Source organism: Colias croceus, chromosome 2 (genome assembly GCF_905220415.1).
Source record: "Colias croceus chromosome 2, ilColCroc2.1".
In the NCBI taxonomy this organism is placed as follows: Eukaryota; Metazoa; Arthropoda; class Insecta; order Lepidoptera; family Pieridae; genus Colias; species Colias croceus.
The window spans coordinates 1,686,373-1,711,022 of NC_059538.1; the positions used below are offsets into that span (position 1 = coordinate 1,686,373).

Consider the following 24,650-nt stretch of genomic DNA (forward strand, 5'->3'; position numbering starts at 1 on the left):
TTAAATAAATGGGTAATAATAGGGAGGGTCTCTGATGCAGTCTTCTTTAAGATTTCGTTGCTGATTTTATCATCGCCTGGTGCTTTGTCGTCTTTTTGGGATGATAGGGCCTTTTCTACCTCACTCACTAGAAGCGGTGGTATTTCTTCATTTTCTTCGTCCATCTTATAAAGTCGATTTTCTATAGGTAATGTAGCGGTGTCCTTGTATAGTGTTTCGTAGAATATAGTAGCAGTTTCTAAAATCTTTTTTCTATTTGAGCTTGTCGTGTTAGTTGTTGTATTTTTTATTTTAGGTATCCAATTTTTGTCTTGACTTAAAAGTTTTTGTGCTTTTTTCACTCCACCCGTCTTTTCTATTTGCTCTTGTATTAGTTTAATTTTTGTTTTCTTTTTAAAGTTTCTTATGTTCCTATTGATCTGTTTACTAATTTCTTCTATTTCTTTCTTATTGGATTTTCGATTTTTTAACAGTTCTTTCCTAGTTTCCAAAAGTTTTCTTGCTTCGTCCCCCACTTTATCTCTCTTAACTTTCACAGATATCAAGTTTTCTTTTAATTTTATAAGGTTTTTTTCTAATACGTTATATTTGAATAGCACTGATTTATCGCTATTTATCTGCATTTCGTTATTGAGTATATGGCCAAAACTTTTCAACATATCATCTGGAATTGGTGGAATTTTGTCATAGTTTTGTTTTATGAATTTTCTTGACCTTTTTGGTTCTATTGATTTTATTGTACCTCTCAACAATCGGTGGTCTGAGTTAAAGTTAAGTGTATTAATGACTTCTACGTTTTCAAAATATTGTGGCTTATTTGTGAGTATAAAATCGATTTCGTTGCAGGTTTTGGCGTCCGGGGATATCCAAGTCCATTTTCTCTTAAATTTCTTCTTAAATAGTGTGTTCATGATTTTCAGGTTAAATTCTAATGCAAAGTTGATTAATCTTTTTCCATTATCATTTCTTTTACCGTAAGTATGAGGGCCCATAATCTCGTTTTCAGATTCTGTTTTTTGACCTAATTGACTGTTGAAGTCTCCCATTATTATTAAATTGTCGTACTGTGTTTCTTTTAATGCATTTGTTAATAATCTATAGAAACTGTCTTTTTCTTCTCTATCAGTTTGGTCGTGTGGGGCGTAGGTCTGTACAATGGTCCACATTTTGCTGTAACCTGGTATATTTATCTTTAACATGATTATTCTATCCGATATTCCTATGAATTCTTCTACTTCCTTTATAAGAGCAATATTTATTAGGAAACCAACGCCATTCCTTCCTTTTTCCTTGCCTTTGTTGAAAAATATATATTTACCTTCTACTTCTAACATTTCTTCTTCGTTTCTTTTCGTTTCACAGATACCTATTATGTCCCAACGTATTTGTTCTATAGCTAGTTCAAATTCTGCTTGGCGTTCCTCGGTTCTCAAAGTGCGGACATTAAATGTGGCAATGTTGAATTTTCTATAATTTAAAGTTTTATTGTAAGATGCGGTTGATTGGTTTGGAGGGTTGTAGTCTGAAACCCCACGGTGACAAGCCGGATTGGGGAGTGCTATACTAAAAGTTCTTCTAGTTTGTAGTTGGTCTTTAACCAGCTGTCGGGGTTTTGTTAGTTTTTTGCAGAGGAGGGGATAGTGGAGAGAGAGTTGCTTCTTACTCTCATAATATCGAAAGCGTTTTTCCTGTGAGACTTAGATATTTCTGTAAGTTTTTGTTTGTTGTCTGGGATGTTTTTATTTGGTGATTCTGATCGATTACGTTTACGATTTTCATTCTTATTTTTGTTATCACGCACTATAAGTTTATCGTATTTTATAACTGCGTATCTTCCTTTTTCCCTTTCTTCAATTAGTTGCTGTTGTAATAATTTCCTTTTATCCAAAATATCTTTTGGGTAGTCCTCTACAATGTAAACGTTTTTAATCTTTTTCTTGCTCTGTATTACTTGTTCTTTTTGCCATAAACTCAAAAAGGAGATAAGAACTGGACGAGGCTTATCACTTTGCAAATTTTTCTTACCAAGGCGGTATACTTTGTTAATATCACTTGGCGTTAAATCAATTGCAGTTCCAGATGTTAATAAATTGATGGTTGTTTTTAATAGGTCCATACTTGAGGTTTCGTCTTCTTTTATTCCAAAAGCTATAATATTTTTCTGACGTTTTTCTCTTTCCAAATAATCTATTTTGGCTTTTAAATTTTGATTTTCCATTTTTAAATTGGTAATTTCTTGTAAAACTGGGCCGAGTTTTTCATCGATTCTGCACATTATATTCTTTGTCTGTTCCTGCATCTCCATCCTTAGTTTATCAAAAAGTTTTTCAAATTCATTCATTTTTATATTTATAAAATTGGGTAATTTTATACAACGGGTGGCAACCCCAGCTGTGATTGAAATCGGACAGGTGTCAAAATCAGACAACTGTCACTATTATGACTTGATTTGTCAATTGAATCAAATCAGATGTTATAACCTCTTAATAATTACTGTTATTATAAAATCAATATGCCATTAATAATTCTTCAATTTTATTATTTAAATTGTTCACGGGCACTTTCACTATGTTTTATAAATATTTCTTCCAAAGTTTGTGCACTTTAAACAATTGAACTGGAATTATTTACACTGGGTATGTTTTCGTACTTGTTGACACTTTGACAGCCGGTCGGTATCTCATAGATCTCAGATAAGCGCTCAAATCCAAACAAGTAACATTATCAGCTTTAATAATAGTAGACATAAAAGTGGAAGAGATTGAGCGACATCGCTACATTGATTTTATATTATTTCTGTATTTCTTCTGGTGTGTACAATAAAGTATTAAATAAACACAATATAAATAATAAACATGTACCTATATTATACATTTCAGTTCGTGGCGCAATTCCCTCCACCGCTCCGTGAGCCAACCGTCTCTTGCGCGCTCCGCGACCGAAGTGACGGAACAGTGGACGGTGCCCGACGGTGACGTCACACCCACGCCAGGACGGAGGATGAGAGGTGAGAGAGGGGAGGGAGAGGGGAGGGATAGAGAGGTAGTGCGGGAGAGAGAGAGGGAGGGAGAGGGTTAGGGACAGGGAGAGAGGAGGGAGACGGGAGGGAGACGATAGCGAGAGGGGAAGGAGAGCGCAGCTAGAGGGCACCAAGAAGGGAGGGAGGGGGAGGGAGAGGTGAGGGAGAGGGAGAAGAGATGAAGAGGGGAGGGAGACGGTAAAGAGACGGTAGCAAGAGGGGAGCGAGAGGGGAAAGAGAGGATATTATCAGTTAGCTCGTTTATTTTATAAACTGACTATCTAGTTTCTAGCTCAGTACAATATAATTTCACCTTATTATAAAATACAAAATGAAAATTTCATCGGCCATCTCCGAAATCCTTCCAGCATAATATCGCGAAAAGACAATTAAAAATAAATCACATAGGTATCTATATAAAATATTATACAAATTAAAAAATAAACTCTATATTTATTTACAGGACCACAAGGCTTGACGACTTTCACATCGTCTGAAGTTCGGACATTCCAAGCGACGAGAGAATGGCGGGAATAAACGCAGCTGTCAAAATAATTTCCGAACGAATACTCTTGTACCTACAGGAAATATTTCAAAAGCAACCATAGATGAATACGCGTGAAAAAAAATCTCGAGATTTAATATTGTCTATGGTTTGTTATATTTCAACAGTGAAAGCTGAATGAAAAGCTCATTTCTTTGTGATACTTGATCACTGCCTTTATGTGACAATAAAATCTATGTTGAATTTGTGATTAATCGACGTACTTATTTTTTACTTGAAATGTACCTTTTTATAAGGAAATTCCGTCCAATTCTTATTTTTTAGAATAAAATCTATTTACTCTTTATATGCTTTTCTATTAACAATTTCTATGACAATGGAATCTCGCATATTGTTAAGTTTTAAATAACAAATGATTATAAATAATAATTAATACGTAACTAATACTATTCTCATAATTCTTCCATATTTAACTAACATTGTGCCAATTTTTATTGAAATAATAACAGATAATTATACTATACAATGTACAAGCTATAATTAAAATAAACCAGAATTTTCTAATGTAAAACAATATTTACTTCCTGTTACCAATACTATGGTCTATGACTAAGAACAAATACTGTAAAATAAGTTGCCAATATAGAAATAAAAAAAAGTAAAGAAAAAATAAATTGGCGCCAAAATTGTTTTTTTTTTTTTTATCAGAACTGTCAGTAGATGTATATTTTTAATTTAAGTCTGACAAACCTGCCAGTGCCTATTGCTTCTAATTTCGTGCTTAACTTAGCTGTAAATAAAATAAACGGATTGTCTATACCTAGCGAATGAGGCAAAAGTACTTTTTTAAGCGCGTTTTCTTATTTTGCCTCCTTTGCTATGTGAGTTTGGATTTAGGAAAGGGTTAAAGTCACGGTTTTGTAGATGTTTATATAACGTGGATATTTTTACGTTTATTTTTGAAAATATTGCAGAATTTAAAATTGTAAGCACCAAGCCATAGCATTAATAATGCAAACGATTGTAAAACAAAGGTTTCATTTTGTAAAAATGGGGCCTTGTTTTGGGGTGCTAAGGATAGATAAAATATATTGATTAAAATAGAATTAAACACAAATGTATTTACCTACCAATTAATTAGATTACTTGATGAATTTAATAAATGTACTTACATTCCAATTAGATTGTTTTATTTGCTTTTCCCCTACTTTAACATTATAAATTCGGCGATATTTTATATAAACTGCCGAACAGATTTTGATGAAACTTAGCCAATCGATAGAACTGACGTTTGAGAAAGACATAAGCTACTTTTGTAGAGAAAGGTAAGTATGAAAAATTGGGGAATGACTGAAAAATGAAAAATATAATAGTATCGAGAAATTTATTTTCCACCTTTGAAATATGACACAAACAAGATTTTAAAAATTGATCTGGTTTAAAATTAATAAATTCGTCACATTTAACTACAAAAAACAGTTCACAGATTATCGCGAGACGCAAATACAAGCTGTTCGTATGCTGGTTGAACACGCAATGTTACTATATTAAAAATTATTTCACACATTTTCTGTACTTTACAGCATCTCCATTCTCCAAGCCTTTTGTTCACTTGTGTAAGAAATATTAGTATGATAATATCAGAAATGTAAGTAGTTAGTTGGGCGAATATCTTGCTCTGTCTTGTCTATTTTCAAAATGATTTTATCGTAGAAAAAAGTTACCACTTTAAATGTTCAACCAGCCAAGGAATAATAAATTTAAAAATGTATATAGATTTTCTAAAAATGTAGCCACCCAAAGGACCAGCTCTTCAAAACTAGAATGAGAAGGACGTCTAAAAAGATGAATTATTATATGAAACGATTTACTTTCTCAATAGTCAACAGCGTACGCATTAAAACAAGTAACTATACAAAGTTTTAAGCTTAGTACAAATTATATATTATCTATGTTTTACTATGTACAACTATGTATGAGAAACTTTAGACCGCTCTCTCAGTTTCCACACTGTAGGCCTTACAATTTGTAACACCTATCTACAATATTTAAGCCAAGAGCCTACCTACGATATGAAGAGTAATCGACAGGTCCCATTCGTTCATAATTTTGGCATTACTTACGTACCTGACAACATTTGGCATTCCCTTTACTAAAAGTCCATTATTTTAAAAATTCACTTCCCTAACCTCTTTAAAATGTCCGTAATGGCAACACTTGCACTAACTACCTACTCTCTGTCACTTCTAAGTCTTCTATTATTATCTTTGAACACTTATGTTTAACGTCTTTAGATTTGGCTGATGGAACCACAAGATTGTCTTCTCCGGGTCACTTGTTTCCAAAATCTTTTGTCGAATTGTCTTTCCTGCAAGAATTTGTATTAATAACAATATATACTTAATGCGTGCCTTGTAAATAATGTTCAAAATTGTTTAGTGTTTTAGTCGGAATATGTGTATATTGTGTAATTATAATGGTGGGAAGTGTCATTTATACGATTTGTATTATTATGGAGGTTGTTGAAGTATTAATATAGATGCAACATCGAGCACAAAAATATCTATAAATATTGTGTTGGAAAGGATAGGGTTGCAAACAAGCAGGGCGAAATAAAAGCGCTATGAATTTGATTAAAAATGTATTTCTAGAACATTAGTTCCAATAAATGGACAGATTTAAACAAGACGGTCGATTATAGGCTGTTGATAAGCTGGATTTAAACTTCTCAGCCAATTTTGACGCATCATCTTCTACATAATATAAGGTATTTGAATGTACATTTTGGCGGGAAAACTGACACTTTTTTGACAGGTTTGGTTGTCAGTTGAAGAAGATGATACGCGGGGTAACATTCTCATTGTAACCTTGGCACGAGACTGTTTAGGTTTTCTTATGTTTTCAGTTATTATATACTTGTGTTAAAACAGTGAGTGCGAAGGTCACAAAGGGAATTGTCCCAGAAAACACCGCTATTTAACTATAAAATAAGCAAAGAACAATTGACCAAATGTCAAAAAAGACACATTGCACAACAATTTTTAAAATTAGCAACAATTTTAGCGAAATTTTTCGAAAATAACAGCGTACGATTGTCGTACATTAACAATCTTATTACCTATTAGACCATATTATTGTAGCCGATTCTGACTTCCGTACAATTTTGCTAACAAACTTTGGAGTATCTCAATTGTCCTTGTTTTAAAGAATTTTATATTTCCTACCATTATTAAAACTATGAAACTACTTAAGTGCTATCTTCACCTTAAAAATTTGGTGCTTCTTAAAGTGTACCAAAGCTCAGTTTAATGAAATACGATGTAAGGTGAACCGTCTTTTAATTATTGTACCGATCATATCCTAATTAATAGAAAAAAATTCTTCCAGAAAGAGTAAGCTCAAAAAGACTAGAAACAGTTGGCAGTTAAAGATGCGAGTTCCCATACTAGCATTCAGAGAATGTTCCCAAATTTAACTCTTGCATTACTTTCATATAAAGACAACCTCGAGAAATCGTATACATTCGGCACAAATACTCCCAAAACATTTGAGCTTAGTCCTTGCTTGCACTCAAATGCACTCAATATCTATCCAATGATTTATAAGCAAAAAGGTGTAGTTGTATTATTAGAGGTCCGGAATTGGCACGTCGCAATGCGGCTAATTTGCCACACTTTGCTTCAGTTGAATCTTCGCTCACTATAGTTGATTAATGTCGTTTTACTTTATCATTTAATCGTATGTGCGTTAGTGTACCGTTTTCAAAGATCGAATGTTGGTCGATACTCGATATCTACACCTTTTTACTTATAATTGGCCCTTTTCACAATAGGCAGCGTTGGGCGAGTAAAGATGTTTATTAAATATCATCGTAGTGGCTCAAACATTAATCATTGGGCCAACGCTGACCATTATGAAGAGGGCCCAATCAAATTTCAATTAAATGCATTTGCATGCCACCTGAAAGATAGCAAAGGAAGGTTAAATCCAGCGGGGTGCTTAGATATGGCCATTGACAAAGCAGATCTTGTAATAGCCGTGGTTGCTCACAGTGGTGCGGCGCGGGGATAACGGGCGCGCGCTGTTCAGTACGAACGGCTCCCGGCGGGGGCTATCGGAGGACGCGCGGCGTCGGAGGAAACCCAGACTGGAAGTGTCGTCGTAGTTCATGAAGATATAAATGTAGTCTAGCATAATGATAAAGGTATGCACACGTGTTACGGTGCATTTACATCAAACGAGAGAATGCTCATTGTAACCCCACTTTGTCAAAATCATTTGTTGTTAGGCAAGGAGCATTCTTTCGTTGTTCTTAGTTCGTACGAAAAGATTCTATGCAATGTTTTAATACGGAACAACACTGAATACGAGTTGTTTACACTAAAAGATCACGAGTTTTTCATTTTAGAATGATAACATTTCTGAATATTTTTGCTATTTAAGGAGTCAACTCTTTTAACCAAGTACAGCAAGTTTAAGATCTTCAAGTAATTTGGTCGTTCTAAACGTGATCGTATAATTCAATACTTACCGATCCACCAATCTATGAAACATCCTGTATATAAACAAATGTATGAACAGCTAATACTAAATAATGTATACTCACATCTTCCCGTTCTGGCATTGAGATCGCGTCCGCGAACGCATCGTCTGAGCTTCCGCTCGTGCCAGTTGCTCCATCTCCATAAGTTTCGTTTCGTTTTCTGGAGCTGGGGATGATTATTTGGTTTTAATAATGTGTTAAGCCTGTTAGAATTTTATTGTTTTAGAAATACATTGTGTGTGTTTCGATGAGTTAATTCTGTTTAGTCACGTTGTTTATCCTTTGAACCTCTATTTAGTTTATTATTTATAGATTCTATTGTAAAAAAGAGATTGTCAAATTCAACAGTAATATTCTAAATTTCCTTGAAAACTCAAAATTAACTGTGGAGGTAGAGCGATTGCCATGCGAATTATTCAGAAGATCACAGTCCTAATGTCATGTAATGTAAATAATGTCATGTAATCTATACATATTATAATAAATCTGTAGAAGGGTCAATTCTGTACATTGAAAATATTGAAAAAATAAATAGCAGGGGGTGTTACTGGATCGATACCAAACCCAAATATGTGATTAAAAAAATTTTTGTCTGTCTGTCTGTCTGTCTGTCTGTATGTTCAGGCATCACGTGAAAACTAACGGTCCGATTTCGATGAAACTTGGTATAATTATACCTTATTATTCTGGGCATAAAATAGGATACTTTTTATCCCGGAAAAATAAGTAGAAAAAAATAAATCTTAATTTTTCCGCGCGGACGGAGTCGCGGGCGGAAGCTAGTAATGAGTTTCTTGCCGATTCTTCTCCATAGATCACTGCTTTCCGAATCGGTGGTAAATGTTAAAATAATTATGTAATGACGATTCGAAAGTGCTACTAAATAGTAGTCTAATTGAATAAATGAATGTTTGAGTTTGAGTTTGAGTTTAATAAACCATTATAGGCCAGTGGAAATTAACATTAAATTCGCAAAGCACGATGTAGTTCTGAATTTTTGGTATGTTGTTTGGATCAGTTAGGGTGATGTAAGTCCCAATTTGCAACTTCGAAAAAGTTGTGCTCGCTGCGCACCACGTGATAAAATGCGAAAATTTTGGACTTTTTTCACTTTTTGCTCTAAAAGTCATAAACTATGTCACTACATAAATTAAGGTTATTAAATTTGCAACAATTTAAGCCTAATTACAGCTCTCTAAACCTTATAACGACTAAACTGTGGCCATTCGAAGATGGTTCATTTTTCCCGAAATATTGAAATTTTTAGTTTTGCTCCCGTTTGAAGCAAAATATTGGCAAAAACCGCTCATTCTATGAAAAGGTCGTATAATAAAGTTGTAGTGCATTTAATTTTCTTTCATTAGAGCATAGAACAAAGTCTATGAGACAAATAGTTCACTCACAATATCTGAAAAACAAAAAGAAGGTAAAAACTGATTATCTTTAAAAGGCCACAGCTTAGTTGTTATAAGGTTTAGAGAGATGCAGTTAGGCTTAAGTTGTTGCAATTTTAATTAGCTTTATTTATGTAGTGAATGATACTTGTCGGAAACGCATAGTTTATGACTTTTAGAGCAAAAAGTGAAAAAAGTCTAAAATTTTCGCAGTTTATTATTTGCGTATAATCTTTTTTCCTACTTTCCCAAATTTTGTAATTTTGTTAATTACCTATCCTGCAAAGTGCAAATGAAAAAGTATTATCCTTTTATGATGTTATATGCCCTCAGTTTCAATTCTTTAAAAATCTATTTCTACCTTCTTTTTGTTTTTCAGATATTGTGAGTGAACTATTTGTCTCACAGACTTTGTTCTATGCTCTAATGAAAGAAAATTAAATGCACTACAACTTTATTAAACGACCTTCTCATAGAACGAGCGGTTTTTGCCAATATTTTGCTTCAAACGGGAGCAATACTAAAAATTTTAATATTTCGGGAAAAATGAACCATCTTCGAATGGCCACAGTTTTAGAGAGCTGTAATTAGGCTTAAATTGTTGAAAATTTAATAACCTTAATTTATGTAGTGAATGATACTTGTCGAAAACGCATAGTTTATGACTTTTAGAGCAAAAAGTGAAAAAAGTCCAAAATTTTCGCAGTTTATCACGTGGTGCGCAGCGAGCACAACTTTTTCGAAGTTGCATATTGGGATTTACATCACCCTAACTAATCCAAACAACATACCAAAAATTCAGAACTACATCGTGCTTTGCGAATTTAGGGTTTTTTTGTGTCGATTTCTACTGGCCTATTAATAACTGTAATATGAGTAAATTTGGGAAGTGGGATTCAGTAAAAAATAAAAATGCCAAAATAGTTGTACTGTTCTTAGGTTTCCTATTTTGTACAACTATTATAGAGTTAGATCAATAAATAAATGAGATTTAAACAAAAAGAACGTTACCTTTCCAAGCATATACAGAACTGTGCGAAGTAGTATGCGGGGCGGTGCGGCGGCACAGCGTCACCGCGTCCGCGCTCGCCACGCGCCGCACCAGCGACCGCTGGCACGCCGCGCGAAACGACCAGTGGTCGGACCCGCCACCCTACACCACATAACATCCATACTAATATTATAAATACGAAAGTAACTCTGTCTGTCTGTCTGTTACTCAATCACGCCTTCACTACTGAACCAATTTGCATGTATAGAGACATTTTGATATCCGAGAAAGGACATAGGATAGGCTTTATCCCAGAAATCCCATGGGAACGGGAACTATGCGGGTTTTTCTTTGACTGCGCGGGCGATGCCGCGGGTGGAAAGCTAGTATTCAATAAATATCAGCTATAATTAATAATATTACAAAGCTGAAGAGTTTGTTTGTTTAAACACACTTATCTCAGGACCTACAGTACTGGTTCGATTTGAAAAATTCTTTCCTTGTTAGATAGCACATTTATCGAGGAGGGTTACGCCAAGACCAACCGTAAACCGAGACAAAACCGCGGTGCACAGCTAGTTCTTTATATAATAATAATATATCGCCAAATGTGCTGCTTTAAGCTGAGTATAAACTCGACCAATTCGGCAATTTTTTAATGGTTTTGCTAAGGAACAAGGAAGGTTCCTAAGGAGAGTAAATAAGAAAACTGGGCAACTAGTGTTATTATTACAGATCTCTGATTCAAGGTTCTTCAATAAAAAAAATTGGGTTGCTAATAACTCTTTTAAGGCAAAACCTATCACATCACGAAACTATTTAGTTATCTGTTTTATAAATTTTACCAAGGACTTCTCTTGCTCCGCCAGCATGTCCCTCCCCTGGTCGAGCGCGAGGCGCATCTCCGCGCGCGGCGTGAGGCGCTCGGGCGTCGCCGGACGGTCCGCTGGTGCTGGCTCTGGGACTGCCTCCGAAGCTGTGGATTGTTCAATATTCTCTTTATGCCCTCAAAGTGGTAACATTTGCAACAACTGACAATCAACTGAATCGCATATTGCGTAATAAATACGTACCATGAACATTGAACACAAGGCTTTGCTTCGCAGCAAAAATTGGATAAAAGGGAGCGTGAAGTCGATTCTATGGATAGTTATGTGGGCTTGGGAACTGTTTATTGACTGTCTATAAGAGTTTAAAGAGTCGACATTTAATTAACAATTATTAATTATATTTAAAAATGTGCTTATTCCATTACGGAACACTTCAAATTATGGCGATTTCCCATACCTGGTGACAGCTGATGCATCGGTGTGGGGTTGTGTATGGTGGTGCGTTCGAGTGTGGAAGGGGTACTGGCTGAACTGAGCGAGTCCCGACGGCCGCCGCCAACAGACACTCGTTCCACATATTCTTTTGAAACTAGAATAACACCAATTTGATTTTCTTCAAAATTATTTGTCATGGTTAACCCTTAAATTGTCACCCCTAGATAACTTGTGTTTATAATGTCCAAATTTGGAGGACGTATTGGAATTAGGATAGAAAAGAGGAAAATGAAAAAAAAATTAAAAATTTTAATTTTTTCTATTGTTTTCACTATGTCACATAAAACGGACATTGCCAATTATATGTACATGTTCGAACCGTCACATATAACGGACATTGTACATTATTCCTGCAACCGTGGTACATGACTACAATGCACATTTTCAACTCTGTAATTCAAAATTATTATCAAATTATAATTATGGAGGATCTAGAATAAGCTTTTCAAACGTCTGTCTTAAAATGTTGGTTAAAACTTTAACGATATCGTTAAAAATAATGGATTTTAAAAAACGACAGTACTAAAAATCACAGCCTAAGAATATGCTAATTGGAATAGAAATAGTATTACATAGCCTGAGAACTTATCTAATACACCAAGAAAGTCCTCTTCCCATTCACTAAATTGTACAGTTTGAAATGTGTTTGCTTCATCGTATGCAAAGAAGTCGTATACCATGCCTGAAGTACCAAAACGAACAGGAAATTTAAATCGCTTTTTTTGGATTCTTTGGCATATATTATATCCATTGTCTGCCTGTTTTTTAATTTGTAAGGTATTATATTATTTAAATTTTCAAACATTGGGTGGTATTTCTGGTAAGTAACATGATGCTGTGGCTGAAGAACTACTGAGAAGTAGGGAAGATTCATCTCACACCTCATGTAATGGCTGTAATTCTGCAGCAATAATATTTTGTTGATGGTAAAAATTCTGACTTTTTGAATCTTCATTGTGTCTCAAATCAATATGTCGTATAATTCCGAAGGTATGGTGCTGGGGGTAAATGATTGACACTGTTATCATAGTGAAATCACTCCTGTAGGTCTACATTTCCTTCGAAATCGACATCTCAACTCAACGCCAGACTCTTCAGCTTCCGCCAGAGGTAGTGAGGGAATTTTTTATTGATTGCCAAGTCATGCTCCTGTAAAATATAATAAAAATAGAGAAAAATATATCAAAATTATTCCGTTGAAAATGGAGGGCCTTATTGGCAACGTCCGTTACATAGGACATGTGAAGAATACCCTAGTATATACTCCAAGTTGTCAACGTCCGTTTTATGGGACATCGTATATAAACGAATATTTGTATACCAAATATTGTAAAATATGTCAAAATTATGTCAAAATACTATACTTACAATCGTATTCTAACTAATAATATAACATTATAAGCAAAATAGCCAAAATACTTACAGATATTATCAATTTTATCAAAAGAGTCAAGAGATCCGTTTTTTGCAATTTTCAAATGGTCACCATTCGCGACTGTACATGGCTTTGGTAAAAAAACCTGCATGTACGCGAAGGACATAGCTAGTCTCTTCCCAATATACCGATTAGCGAAGCTTAGGTCTGCCATAACAGCGCCAGCATGTGTGTAAATACTATGTCTTTTAAAACGGACGAAATCAATTTAAGGGTTAAATACTTAGAAGAAGATACTTATCTACACAGGATTTATAATAATTTCTATTTTCGTATAATGAGTTATTGTACATACAATGTATTGTATATTTATTTTTTTCCAAAGTTAGTAATAGCTCCCCGTATTTTTAAGGTATTAGATTATTGAATTTATATTTTTTCGGTTTTATGGCATTCAAATGCTTTTATAAATATAAATTTATATTTATAAAAGGTCGTGTTCCATCGTTACAATATAGTATTCACTGAAAAGTGCTTCATATTGGTTGTGATGGTTGTAAAATCATCTCAATAGATGGCGCGCGGTGTGTCCCTTAAGACACAAAAAACTGAAAGAATAGAATAAATTCGATTGCTCTGGCGGGTCACGAGTGGCTGAGTTGGTTAGGCATCCGCCCCGGAATGGCGCGAAAGGATGCGGGTTCGAGTCCCGCCTCGTGATCGAATTTTTTCTATTCTTTATAAATTTGTATTAGATTATTCTTCCTGTAGCGACTCTGCCTTTTAATAAAGGAGAATAGGCATGACGAAAGATTTTGAAATCCTCTTCCATAATGTGTGTATACGTTTACTATACAAGAAAAACCCTATATTTCGGTAATATACTTAAATTTAACGAAGATAAAAGCCATTTTTCAAAAAAAATATATCAACTGTGCCAAAACAGCTCGGAGGTGTCATGGCGTAAGCGTGACGTCACTCTTTAGTAAATACGTAATTATTTGTATGCATTGCGAAGAAAATTAAAAAAATATTTATTTAATATGTGTTATAGAAACGAATTTCAAAGTTTATAAGTGGTGTGCAGTATTGCAGTGATAATCCACATTAAAATAATGCTCAAAAATGTGTTAGTAATTATTTGAAGCGAGAAAATAATAAGAAATGATTGTATAAAGTTGGTGCGGAGAACCCCGAAACCACGTATTCGTGAATTCGCAATTATATTTCTGTTCTGAGTCGATAAAACATACGTGAAACAATAGAAAATAAATAAAAATGCGTATTCTCAACATATTCATAACAACAAAATACATCTGACGTGAGTTGTTTACTTAAGCGTGACGTCACGCGTGTTTTAGTCAAGATGGCCAACTGCAGAATTTCAATGTTTTATTTTATTGATAATCTCATTAATCTTAGTGTTTTTAAGATTTTTAAGTCACTGTATTAAACTTATTTATTATACATTTTCCCTTAAAAACACTAATACGATCATTTATGGATACTGTCGTCATGCCTATTGACCAGTTTCGTTAACGTCCTGGCACAATATTAAAAAACCTCGTATCTCTTATTGGCATTACTCACCAGATTGTAAGGGTATCGAAGGCACTTCGTTGGTAGGAGTCCGGTCTGGACTCAGGTCGCATGCGGCGCCACGCCCCGCGCCATCCGCCGCGACCCCCGCGCCGCGCACACCGTCCCCTGCTTCTGGAATAGTATTTTCTATTACTAGTTGTTATTTTTCACCTAGTTAGCTACAAAGTGTGTTAAAATAATCTTTGGAATAAATTTTCCATGGGCGGGCAGTTCAGTTATTCCTGGAATTGGAATAGAACCGACTGGATTTTATAAAAGTTAGGAATCGGCAGCTATGTGTGAAGATTATTATTTACCGATCATAAATATTTTAAGGATTTTAAAGCTGCTAAATTGAAGAAAATATTGAATAACTGTATAAATATAAATTATTAAAATATCTAAACAATTACATTACGAATGATTAACAACCAAACACAACAATAAATACATCAAATGATCTTATATAAAAAAATAATTGTAAAGGGGATAACACCTATTTCCATGCTATGGATGGACATCAAAACGTTACTATTTTATCATGCATAACAATACATGCCTAATAAGACAAATAACATTTTTAAAATTGTACCAAAAGTCGTTAAACAACATTTTAATATTAACATATTATACATATTCATTTGGGTATAAATTATTATCATTATAATAATATTATGATTCTATCATTATCACGTATTTCATTAGCATTAAATTTTCATATAAAAATACTGTTATTCATTGTGCTATTATCAATTATGACATCGCTTTTTTTCTAAACATAATCACTATATCATCGATATATGCCATACACTACATAACTTACCCGGCTCGGAAGCAGAGGGCGGTAGGTGCGGCGCGTCGCAACAATCGTCAGCATCGGGGCCAAACTCGCTGCCCTGCGTCAAGTGCCGCACCAGCGGACCAGTCACAATGTGAGTTACAACCTATCTACTTTCTATTCACATTTGCCAATAACCCCAGAGTAAGTCTAACGTATGAAAATAATACAAAATTTAAAACAATCTAATGCGGAACCCCGAGAAGAACCTAAAATTATAGAAAATCGTTATTTTGGATCATGCAACAAGCACATAAATTGTCTTATCATTCACATGCTATGGTATCCAACATGTTGAAGTATTACTGCATCTGAAGTTTCATAAACATTTATTACTTAAGGACTAATACAATTATGTTGAACACTATATTGATGGATCTACAAGACTCAAAAAGGTCTTTCACATCATTCTTGGATACATTTACTAAACATCAATGACAATGATCATTCTTAAGTTTTCTTTAGATAAGTTCTGTGTTTTAAGATATTCACCTGGTCATCCGAGTTGGTAGGGGTGGGTTTGTTGTCTTCACTGCCGCTGTCAGAGCACTCTTCTTCTAATAATGGTTCTAGTCTTCTTCTAAATACATCTCTGAAAACAACATACATTGATAAGTCCCTTTAGTTAAACCCATTTCAGTATATTTAAAACTACGATACCTACCTGGGTAAAAGTGGCCTTAAAGTAGTAGGTCCTGTTATTGTCGGCGCCATTAGAAGCTCGTCCATCATAAGTTCGGTATCATCATCACCAGCATATGATGAAGAAGACTTTGTAGGTGACTGAAATAATTGGTATCTGTTCAACTACATAATAACACATCATTTTATTTCAGCATTTCTGCAGACTATAAAGGGTTTGTTTTTTCATTTTCTAATGAATGTACGAAATAAGTTTGTCATTGTTTAACCGTAAAATATATGTTAAATTCAAGTATTTGTTAAAAACTAGTAAAGCAAAGAGTATTTATTGTTTAATATACCGATAGAGTGCCATGATCCGAATCTGGTAAATTGTCAGAGAGGTCGCCAGATGAAGGCGTCCCCCAAGCTTCCTCTCCACTAGCTCCACTTCCCTCTCCAGTCTCAACTGTTCCATCTTCTGTGCCTAATGTTGACTTCCATTCACTTACACCTAAACACCTATTGTGTAGAAAAGTAAAATTAATGAGTAGAAATACATTCAATTCAAAATCAGTCCAAAAACTAGCTATATCACAAATAAAATAATATGAAAACTTGAATTTGTTCTATCTATATTTCGTCTATCCTCTTAATTCTAATTAACAGCAGTAATAAAAAAACGATGATTATTTTTAAAAAATTCTACGTTCTAGCTTATAAATCCCACACATTGTTTTACATCTAGTAATCTCGAAAGCTTATTAAATAATGTTCTAATTTGTAAAAACATTCTAAGTCTAAAATATTAAAATCTGGAAAAAATGTTCATAAGTAACACACATTACATAAGTATTATCTTTAAAATCACTATAGAACTCCTCGCTAGCTATCTATAATTAGCTACACTAGTATAAAATATAAATTATTAATAACATTGATAAATGCTTAGATTAGGCCACGATTCAATTAACCTCACACTCAGCGTTTCTTATCCCATTGTGTTGGATTCATCCTAATAAGTGAAAAGAAAATAGTTTCAACATTTTATATGAATTCCAATAAATATCTTATGATAAGTAAGTAGTAGTGAAAAAAAATATTCATTTTTATACCTTTCTAAGAAAGAGGGCTGCTTGTGAGCTATTGAAGTATTTGGCACGTTTTCAGTATGACTGAAGATGTTCATCTTTTCAACTACAAATGACCCGGCTCGGGCTGTCCAGCCCATTATGCCTGCAGCGGAACTAGTTACTGAAAAACCAAATAAAATATTATATTGATGAAATGAAGGAGGAAAAATGGATATGGTATTGATTGTATTACCTGCATTGTAAGGTTTGGGTGCTTCCACCTCTTGTGATGTCAGTCTTATATTACCATCATCAGTCTCATCAGATGGGAGTCTTTCTAAACTTGACATTGTACCGTACCTGAAATTAATGTTTCTTTAATAAATATATAATTAATTGTGATCACCACTTAAAAGAACAATTATAATACCTTTTTAATGATATATAAGGGAGATCATCGGGGACATCAGGAGAATCAGGAGAATCATCTATAAGCTCATCCTGGAAAATGTGAGAATGTACATAAACTAGTTTTAATTAAAGTGTAATATCTTCAGTTATAATATAGAAACGTACAGTCTTATTAGTAGTATTATAATCAGGTGTAGGCGGTACAACAGCAATGTTAGGTATTGGTGATTCTGACTTAACTGAGCCGATACTACTTGGCCTTGAATTAGTGTTAGTCAAGTTAGTTATTGAGGCTCTATTAAATGGCTCTACTCTCATCAAATGCGCAGCTGGATTTATAGCCGATAGACCCATTAACATAAGTGGTCCCAATTCTGTATCTTCATCCGATAAAACATCACTTGTATTAGCATTTATTTCTTCACATAGTTCCGATTTCTTAGTAATATCTCCATTCATTCTACTGACAGCTGCAATACCCATTCTAGGAGATCTCCTTAAACCTCGTTCTATTTTAAAATCGTTATCGTCTTCATGCATTGAGTCATCATCTAAGAAAACTGAAGACGTCCTCAGGCGTGTACCAACATTTTCTCTTCTAGTTACTATATTAATACCTAAGACTTTATTAAGCACGGTTTCAGCCTTTTGTCTCGTTAACTCCTCTTTTTTTAAAACTGTTGGTGACGATGAATGAGATGAAGTTCTTGATTTTGGTAAAGTTATACTTTCCACACACTTAACTTCATTTATATATTTTTCTTGAGCTATCACACATTGGACTGGATTCGTTATATTTGAGTTTGATATTCTTAAATCATTAGAGCTAGAATTAAATACCATTGAGCTACATGTTGTATGACTTGTGGATAAAGGACTATTTCTACTACTTGAAGTAGGACTCGGCGATCTTATTGACTGATCTTTTCTTAACTCCAATTGACTCTTTGTGTTACCATCTGAGCTACTTCGAGTCATAACAGGCGAATCAGTTTTAAGTTCATACGATTTCGATTTCAACATCTTTTGGCTTTGTTCAATTGAATCAATAACCTTTATGGCCGCTTTGGGGCCGTCTTCTGGACGTATTCGTATAGCACCTTTTCGTTCCAAGTGACAGTGAAATTGAGTCGGTTTGCGTTTTTCACAACTTGCACTACATACACTCTTTGAACTTCGATTCGAAATCGAGTTTTGTGGAGATGCTTCTGGCTTTGGCTTAGAAGGTAACGATTCCTTTTGGGACACTAAAGGACTATTTGGCTTCGACAAGCATTTCTTGTGGCACTGTCTACATACTGGTAATGTATCTACAACAACTGGACTAGTTCTTACTGTGATCTGAAAGCGGAATACATAAATCAATGATCAATTTGAATTCTATTCAGCGATTCAGCTTCATTACATTTCTAATTCTATTGATAAATGAATAATACTCACTTGACTTCCAGAGTTACTGCTCTTAGAAGGACTGTGTTCATTTTCCTTCTTTTCAACTTGTACTGTTTCTTTATTTTCCTTAACTTCATGCTTCTCAACAAGATCTGCCACTTCCAGTAAATTTAATTCTTTAGATCGTTTTCGTAGTTCTTCAATGCTCCACATCTAAGGAAGGAAAATATTGATGATTACGAGCATGACGAAAATCTCACTTAAGTAAAGTAAGATTCATTCAAGTTTTTTGTTACCTCCATATCGGGTTCAGGAGGATCCAGCTCGTCAGCTTCAGGCAGTTGCGTCATCCATCGTTGCAAGTGCAACGTGGACCCTTTACTCCTAGAACTGCGACCTCCCTCTGCAGCACTGCCTCCTGCGCCTGTCTGCGTTTCAGCGGAACTCCGACGTGTCTATAAAATGTGGAATTTTAGCTCTAAGCATTTCTTTGTTTTTATTCTGAGAACAAAAAAAAAACAAAGAAATTGTATGCTGTATGTGGATTGGGTATTAGTTTTGAGATAGTAATTATAAAGAATTAAGGTTTTACTCACCGGAATGTTATGTTAGTGCTATTCTCCAATTATATCACTGCATAATATTGTCATCTTGTGTAATACTTACCTTATATTGTAACGTTAAAGATGTTCTGTTGTGTGTAGTGTAGGGTTTATTAGATTATTATTGAAATTCTATTTAATTCAATAGTAAAATTTCTTGTATAGCGTTACAAAGAAAAATGGTAGTATTACTATTAGATTCATTGAACAATTACAAGGGTATACGAAATAAAAAAAAATCACCATTGACAAATTCACTTTATTCACCGATTATTTTAAAATATACTGATCCTATCTAAACAAAAAACATCCAATCAGTAAATATATTAAGTTCACAAAAACCCGAAACAAGTAAAATGTTTTCTCAAAATTATAAAATCTTTTTACCACATTTACTAAGAGACTTATTTAATTTACACACAGCCAAAAGGTCAAAAATTACTGATACTAAATACGAATTTTATTTGGTAGAAAAATTAGGTCATATTCATACAAAAACTCCGAGTTAGGTTATGTGAACATTTTACGATGCTAGCGATTATAACATAACGCGATCATGGGTTAATTGCAATAAATATAGGCAATTTTGTGAAGTTGTCAAATGAACGGCCACTACGTTATTTGGAATTATATAACAGCAACTACCATTTTTCATTGTAACACATTTCCTTTTGAGTACGTTACTAAAAGTGATAATGATGCTAAAATAAACATTATGCCTTGCAACAAAAATGTGTTTTATGATACGGATATCGCAAAACTAATCGCCAAATATCCACATGACCTGTACAATATTAGTAAGGCTCGGTTATAAACATGCGCATTACACATCTATCAAAAGAAATCAACAAGAAAGCTAAACACACGAGTCCAAACTGACAAATATCTGAAGAAGGACGCCAAGATGGATTATTTATCGTAAGTACTAAAAAACAAGTAGAATGCCATAAGAAAAGGACGGAAGACTCAAGAAGCGAACGTTAGAAAACTATAAATATTCGTATCGTATAAATATTACCTACAACTTGGTACCCTATAGTTACATTTTTGACACTGAATCCTATAATACTGTAAAATAGCAGTTTTGAATGATTATACGCTCAGTAACATTATAACCATTTGGAAAGTCAGTTCTTTAATCAGTTTTACTTGTTAGTGCCTAGCTCTGTTTCGTCGTTTCGGGGCTTAGTCTACGAGTACTTTTTAAAATTTTTCTTTGGAAAATTACGGGCAATATTCGAAAATATGTCTCTCAAAATCTATTACCACAACCTTATTATCAATAAGCAATTATTAACAATCCAATTAAATCTCCTAAGAATATATTCTCTCAGGTTTGAGAACGTAACAATCTATAGACGCCGTGAACACTACTACATTCAATATCTCTTAACGAGTTTGACACATTGTTGTACTAACATTTGGGGCAAACACTGTTTAGTGTTTACTATGAATCCGGGGAAAGCAAGAGTCTACTAGCTCCGGATCCGACTCCGCAGATCAAAGTTCTAGATACGCGGGAGGGGTTGGCCTTTCTGGGAGAACTACACGAGGTAGAAGGGGGTCATCGGGTAAAAATATTTGTTCTTCAACATCATGTTTATAAGAGGGATCGACATCTAAGTCAGCGAGTGCTAAATCGGCTTCAAACGACTCCCACCGACATGGGGAATGTCCAGAATAATCTTCAGGGCCATCGGGAGTGAGTAGGGCACTAGGGGATGCGGGTTCTCCATTCTTTTCGATGCTAGATGTTGATACAAAGTGAGAAGAGAAGGTTTGTGAATCAGCCGGTGAAAGATTGGCAGATGGTGTTTCTGGTGTGGGGGCAGTTTTCCATACTGTAGCTAGAGGGCCTCTAACGGGTTGGGGCTGAGGGGAATCTGAATCAGTTCGAACATCGAAACTAACTCGGACCTCTTTTTCTGGTCGTTCTTCGACGAGCATGTTTAGATGGGAACGGTAGGAGCTTGCTGGTAATAGCGCGAGACTCGAGTGTCGTTGTATACTGGAGGCTGATACCTGTCGTTGCTGTGAGTCGAGTGTCGCCAGGCTGAAGGTCAGTTGCGGGTCTGGGGAATCCAGTGGAGAGCCTAGTGGTGTCCCTGACATTGTATGCGCTCGATTTCTGTAACAATAATAAATCAAACTTTAATAAAATATTGAATTCATTTTCTTTGATTGTCAATATAAAAACTGTGGTTATTTTTCATAGCAACAAAAATATTTTAACATAAACTCATAATTTTAATCGATTAAAATAATGTTATAATCGGTTAAAATCATGTAAGCTGTGGTCACATATAACCGGTTGTGCATATGCCAACTTATATATAAAAAACTGTATTTAACCTAAGTACACATGTAACGACCTTTTGTGATCCTTAAATAAAGAAAATAAAAATAAAAAATAATAATTGTGCTTAAGGCTGTGATTGTGCTTATTAAATCTATAATTTGATTGATCAGTTTATTTGTACTTATAAATTTATAATTGTACTGTATTTTATTATTTGTACTTGTGTTTATTTTATTTGTACTTGTAAAGTTTTAGGACCAATAAGGTGACTTATATTGTAGTAAGTATATTGTATAAAAATTACTTACATTTGCCTTTGCAATAAACTCTGCCACACGGCTTTTAAATCAATAGACGGTGCTCGAAGCACTATTGGTCGTTGTCTTCCAGGAGTTCTGGGAGCACAGGAGACGAGTGGACTCTCCCCACCAGCTCGACCAAGGATTAGCCGAAATTCCGTCGCTGCAAGAAGAAAGGATAATTGATAAATTTTTTAATTAAAAATTGTATCCTCTTCCTAACAATCATTAAATATTCGAAAAAAGAAATAAATTATTATCACATCACCTGAGGCAATTTTCATAAAGATGTTTGTTTAAATAGGCAATAAATAATTAGACAAGAAACTTACTTACCTTTTTTTCTAACATTGAACTGAGCGTCCGAAACAGTGGCTAAAGCAACCGGTTCTTCTGTGACAAATAATACCCTGTCCCTCGAGACGGTAGCAAACAAAAGAAGGTCTGAGAATAATAGCGCCCAATAGGGTCTGACCGTTCTTCCTTCGACTCTTGACAGCTCCCCTCCAAATATCCATTGCCGCCCTGCAGTGCTAAGTACGAAAGGCTGAAAAAAATGTTAATATTAGTTACGTACGGTACGTTATTCTAAGTTTTAAAGATCACTAAAATATGTAACACCGCAAGATAAATAATATTGAGGCATTGAAAATTAAATCAAGTTTAAAATAATTCCAAATTTTACAACAATGATGACGACCACGATGAAATACGGTCAAAACGTATAACATATTGAAAAAAATGACGTGGGACTTGCCTTACCTTACATCTAGTGAACACAAGTCTACTTTCAAGATCAGCTACGGACAGTAAGGGTTTGCCATCACCAGCTAGTCCCATTAGACCTGAACCAGCTGTTACATCTTGATAACCACTCTGTTGGACAACATGAACATGTTAGGAAAATGATAAAGACACAGACATAATATATTTTAATATATTTAGATTATGAAAACTAATTATAACTCTGTTTCTTGAATCCATTAATTTAAGTATCCCAATCTTATTATTTTCACATATTATGAGATACTGATTTTGAATAATTTTGGCATAGAAAAGAAACTTTTTGAAATACCTATTGCCAATATTTTGCCACAATCAACAATATTGTAAAAAGTGAACAGGGTGTTGGCTATATCTTAAATCTGGAGCAAACAGCTCCAAACTAAATATTATGGCATTAAAGAGTAATGGCATGACAGTACCTGTAATTGTTCTACAATAACTTGAAGTTGTTTCTTCTCCAGCTGATCGTAAGGTCCAGAGCCGTTACCAGCAGCCGCAGCCCGCATCAGCCTCAAGAGCTCCCGGAACTGCTCTAGTGGTTTGTGCACTAATGACGTTATGTCTGGCCTTCTTCTAGGTATAGGGGGACTTGTGCAGAATCGAGAGAAGGCTCCGCTGGGGTCTTTTGACTTTTTTACCTTGAAAAATAAATGAGAAATGAGGAGAGCTTTTTTATATGCTAAATTTGATGCGGAATTTGGAAGCTTAAATTTGATGAAAATACAGTAGTATCGTAATCAACAAAAAGACAGATAAAGAGACGAGTCAAGTTTGGGAATAAATAAGAAACGTTACATAATACTTACTAGCACACAATCCGCTCTTTTCAATCCCAAACAATATTTTTTATAAAGACTAAGGAACACAGGCGTTTTCTGTAAATACACAGCGACTACCGTTGATGTTTGGATTTCCCCGTCATCTTGAACCACTTGATCTAAAATATCTTCTGATAGCCTAAAAATCTGGAATTAATTCAATTTAAACTTATTAGAGGCTGATTGTTGATTAATTAGAGCTATTGTCACTGAATTGTCCAGTTTGTAACGGGTTGAACTTCTCTTTCTTTTATAAAACTATCTTGAATAAAAGTATGTGGATTTTTCATACATTGAATTAAAGCATACTTTTATACATAGATTTTACTAAGTTTAGACTGAGTCTACAATATGTTTTTGTTTTTTATTTATATCCCTATATTTTCAACCTACATTGTATTTCTTTCATTATCTCTCCATCTTTCATTAGCTCTTCTATATTCTCATCTAATCGATTGTTTTCTTTATTTATCATATTACTTACCTCTTCAATATTTTGGAATAATAACTGATGATCGCTAGGAGCGATCAGATCCGCTCTCTCAGCCAGCGGTGTGACGAAACGCACTAAGCCAAACTGCAGGCAAGTTGCGTAGTGCTGTTCCCTGGCAATCACTGCCAGGAGTGACCGCTTCCTGCCGTCCGTGGACAGACCTGGCGGCTGCAAGCCACTTTATGGTTGGAGTATCTTTTGCTTTCATTGATAATGTTAACTGTGATGGTAAGGTTGGGTGAACTATTGCATTTGTGCGGAGAATTTTCAGTACAATAAGATGGC

At 34.6% G+C, this 24,650-nt stretch overlaps 2 protein-coding genes across 2 annotated transcripts in view; one reads left to right on the plus strand and one right to left on the minus strand.

The window, feature by feature from the left end:
• Positions 1-4,703, plus strand: part of LOC123705268 — an 80,895-nt gene extending 76,192 nt beyond the window's left edge. The window contains exons 19-20 of the mRNA XM_045653980.1: positions 2,880-3,007; positions 3,483-4,703. Coding sequence (XP_045509936.1) covers positions 2,880-3,007; positions 3,483-3,556 — 202 coding nt within the window. The 3' untranslated portion in view covers positions 3,557-4,703. The remainder of the gene's footprint in view (positions 1-2,879; positions 3,008-3,482) is intronic.
• Positions 4,704-4,907: 204 nt separating this feature from the next.
• The window catches only part of LOC123704976, a 49,253-nt gene continuing 29,510 nt past the window's right edge, over positions 4,908-24,650 (minus strand). Inside the window, exons 9-32 of the mRNA XM_045653501.1 lie at positions 24,357-24,533; positions 23,861-24,019; positions 23,474-23,692; positions 23,031-23,144; positions 22,605-22,815; positions 22,278-22,431; positions 21,693-21,798; positions 19,365-19,523; positions 19,117-19,281; positions 17,842-19,017; positions 17,696-17,766; positions 17,519-17,625; positions 17,308-17,446; positions 16,555-16,714; positions 16,236-16,354; positions 16,064-16,163; positions 15,557-15,629; positions 14,743-14,865; positions 11,740-11,871; positions 11,298-11,428; positions 10,473-10,614; positions 8,131-8,233; positions 7,575-7,671; positions 4,908-5,892 (exon numbers count right to left, since the gene is read on the minus strand). Of these exons, the coding sequence (XP_045509457.1) occupies positions 5,815-5,892; positions 7,575-7,671; positions 8,131-8,233; positions 10,473-10,614; positions 11,298-11,428; positions 11,740-11,871; positions 14,743-14,865; positions 15,557-15,629; positions 16,064-16,163; positions 16,236-16,354; positions 16,555-16,714; positions 17,308-17,446; positions 17,519-17,625; positions 17,696-17,766; positions 17,842-19,017; positions 19,117-19,281; positions 19,365-19,523; positions 21,693-21,798; positions 22,278-22,431; positions 22,605-22,815; positions 23,031-23,144; positions 23,474-23,692; positions 23,861-24,019; positions 24,357-24,533 (4,215 nt within the window). The 3' untranslated portion in view covers positions 4,908-5,814. The remainder of the gene's footprint in view (positions 5,893-7,574; positions 7,672-8,130; positions 8,234-10,472; positions 10,615-11,297; positions 11,429-11,739; positions 11,872-14,742; positions 14,866-15,556; positions 15,630-16,063; positions 16,164-16,235; positions 16,355-16,554; positions 16,715-17,307; positions 17,447-17,518; positions 17,626-17,695; positions 17,767-17,841; positions 19,018-19,116; positions 19,282-19,364; positions 19,524-21,692; positions 21,799-22,277; positions 22,432-22,604; positions 22,816-23,030; positions 23,145-23,473; positions 23,693-23,860; positions 24,020-24,356; positions 24,534-24,650) is intronic.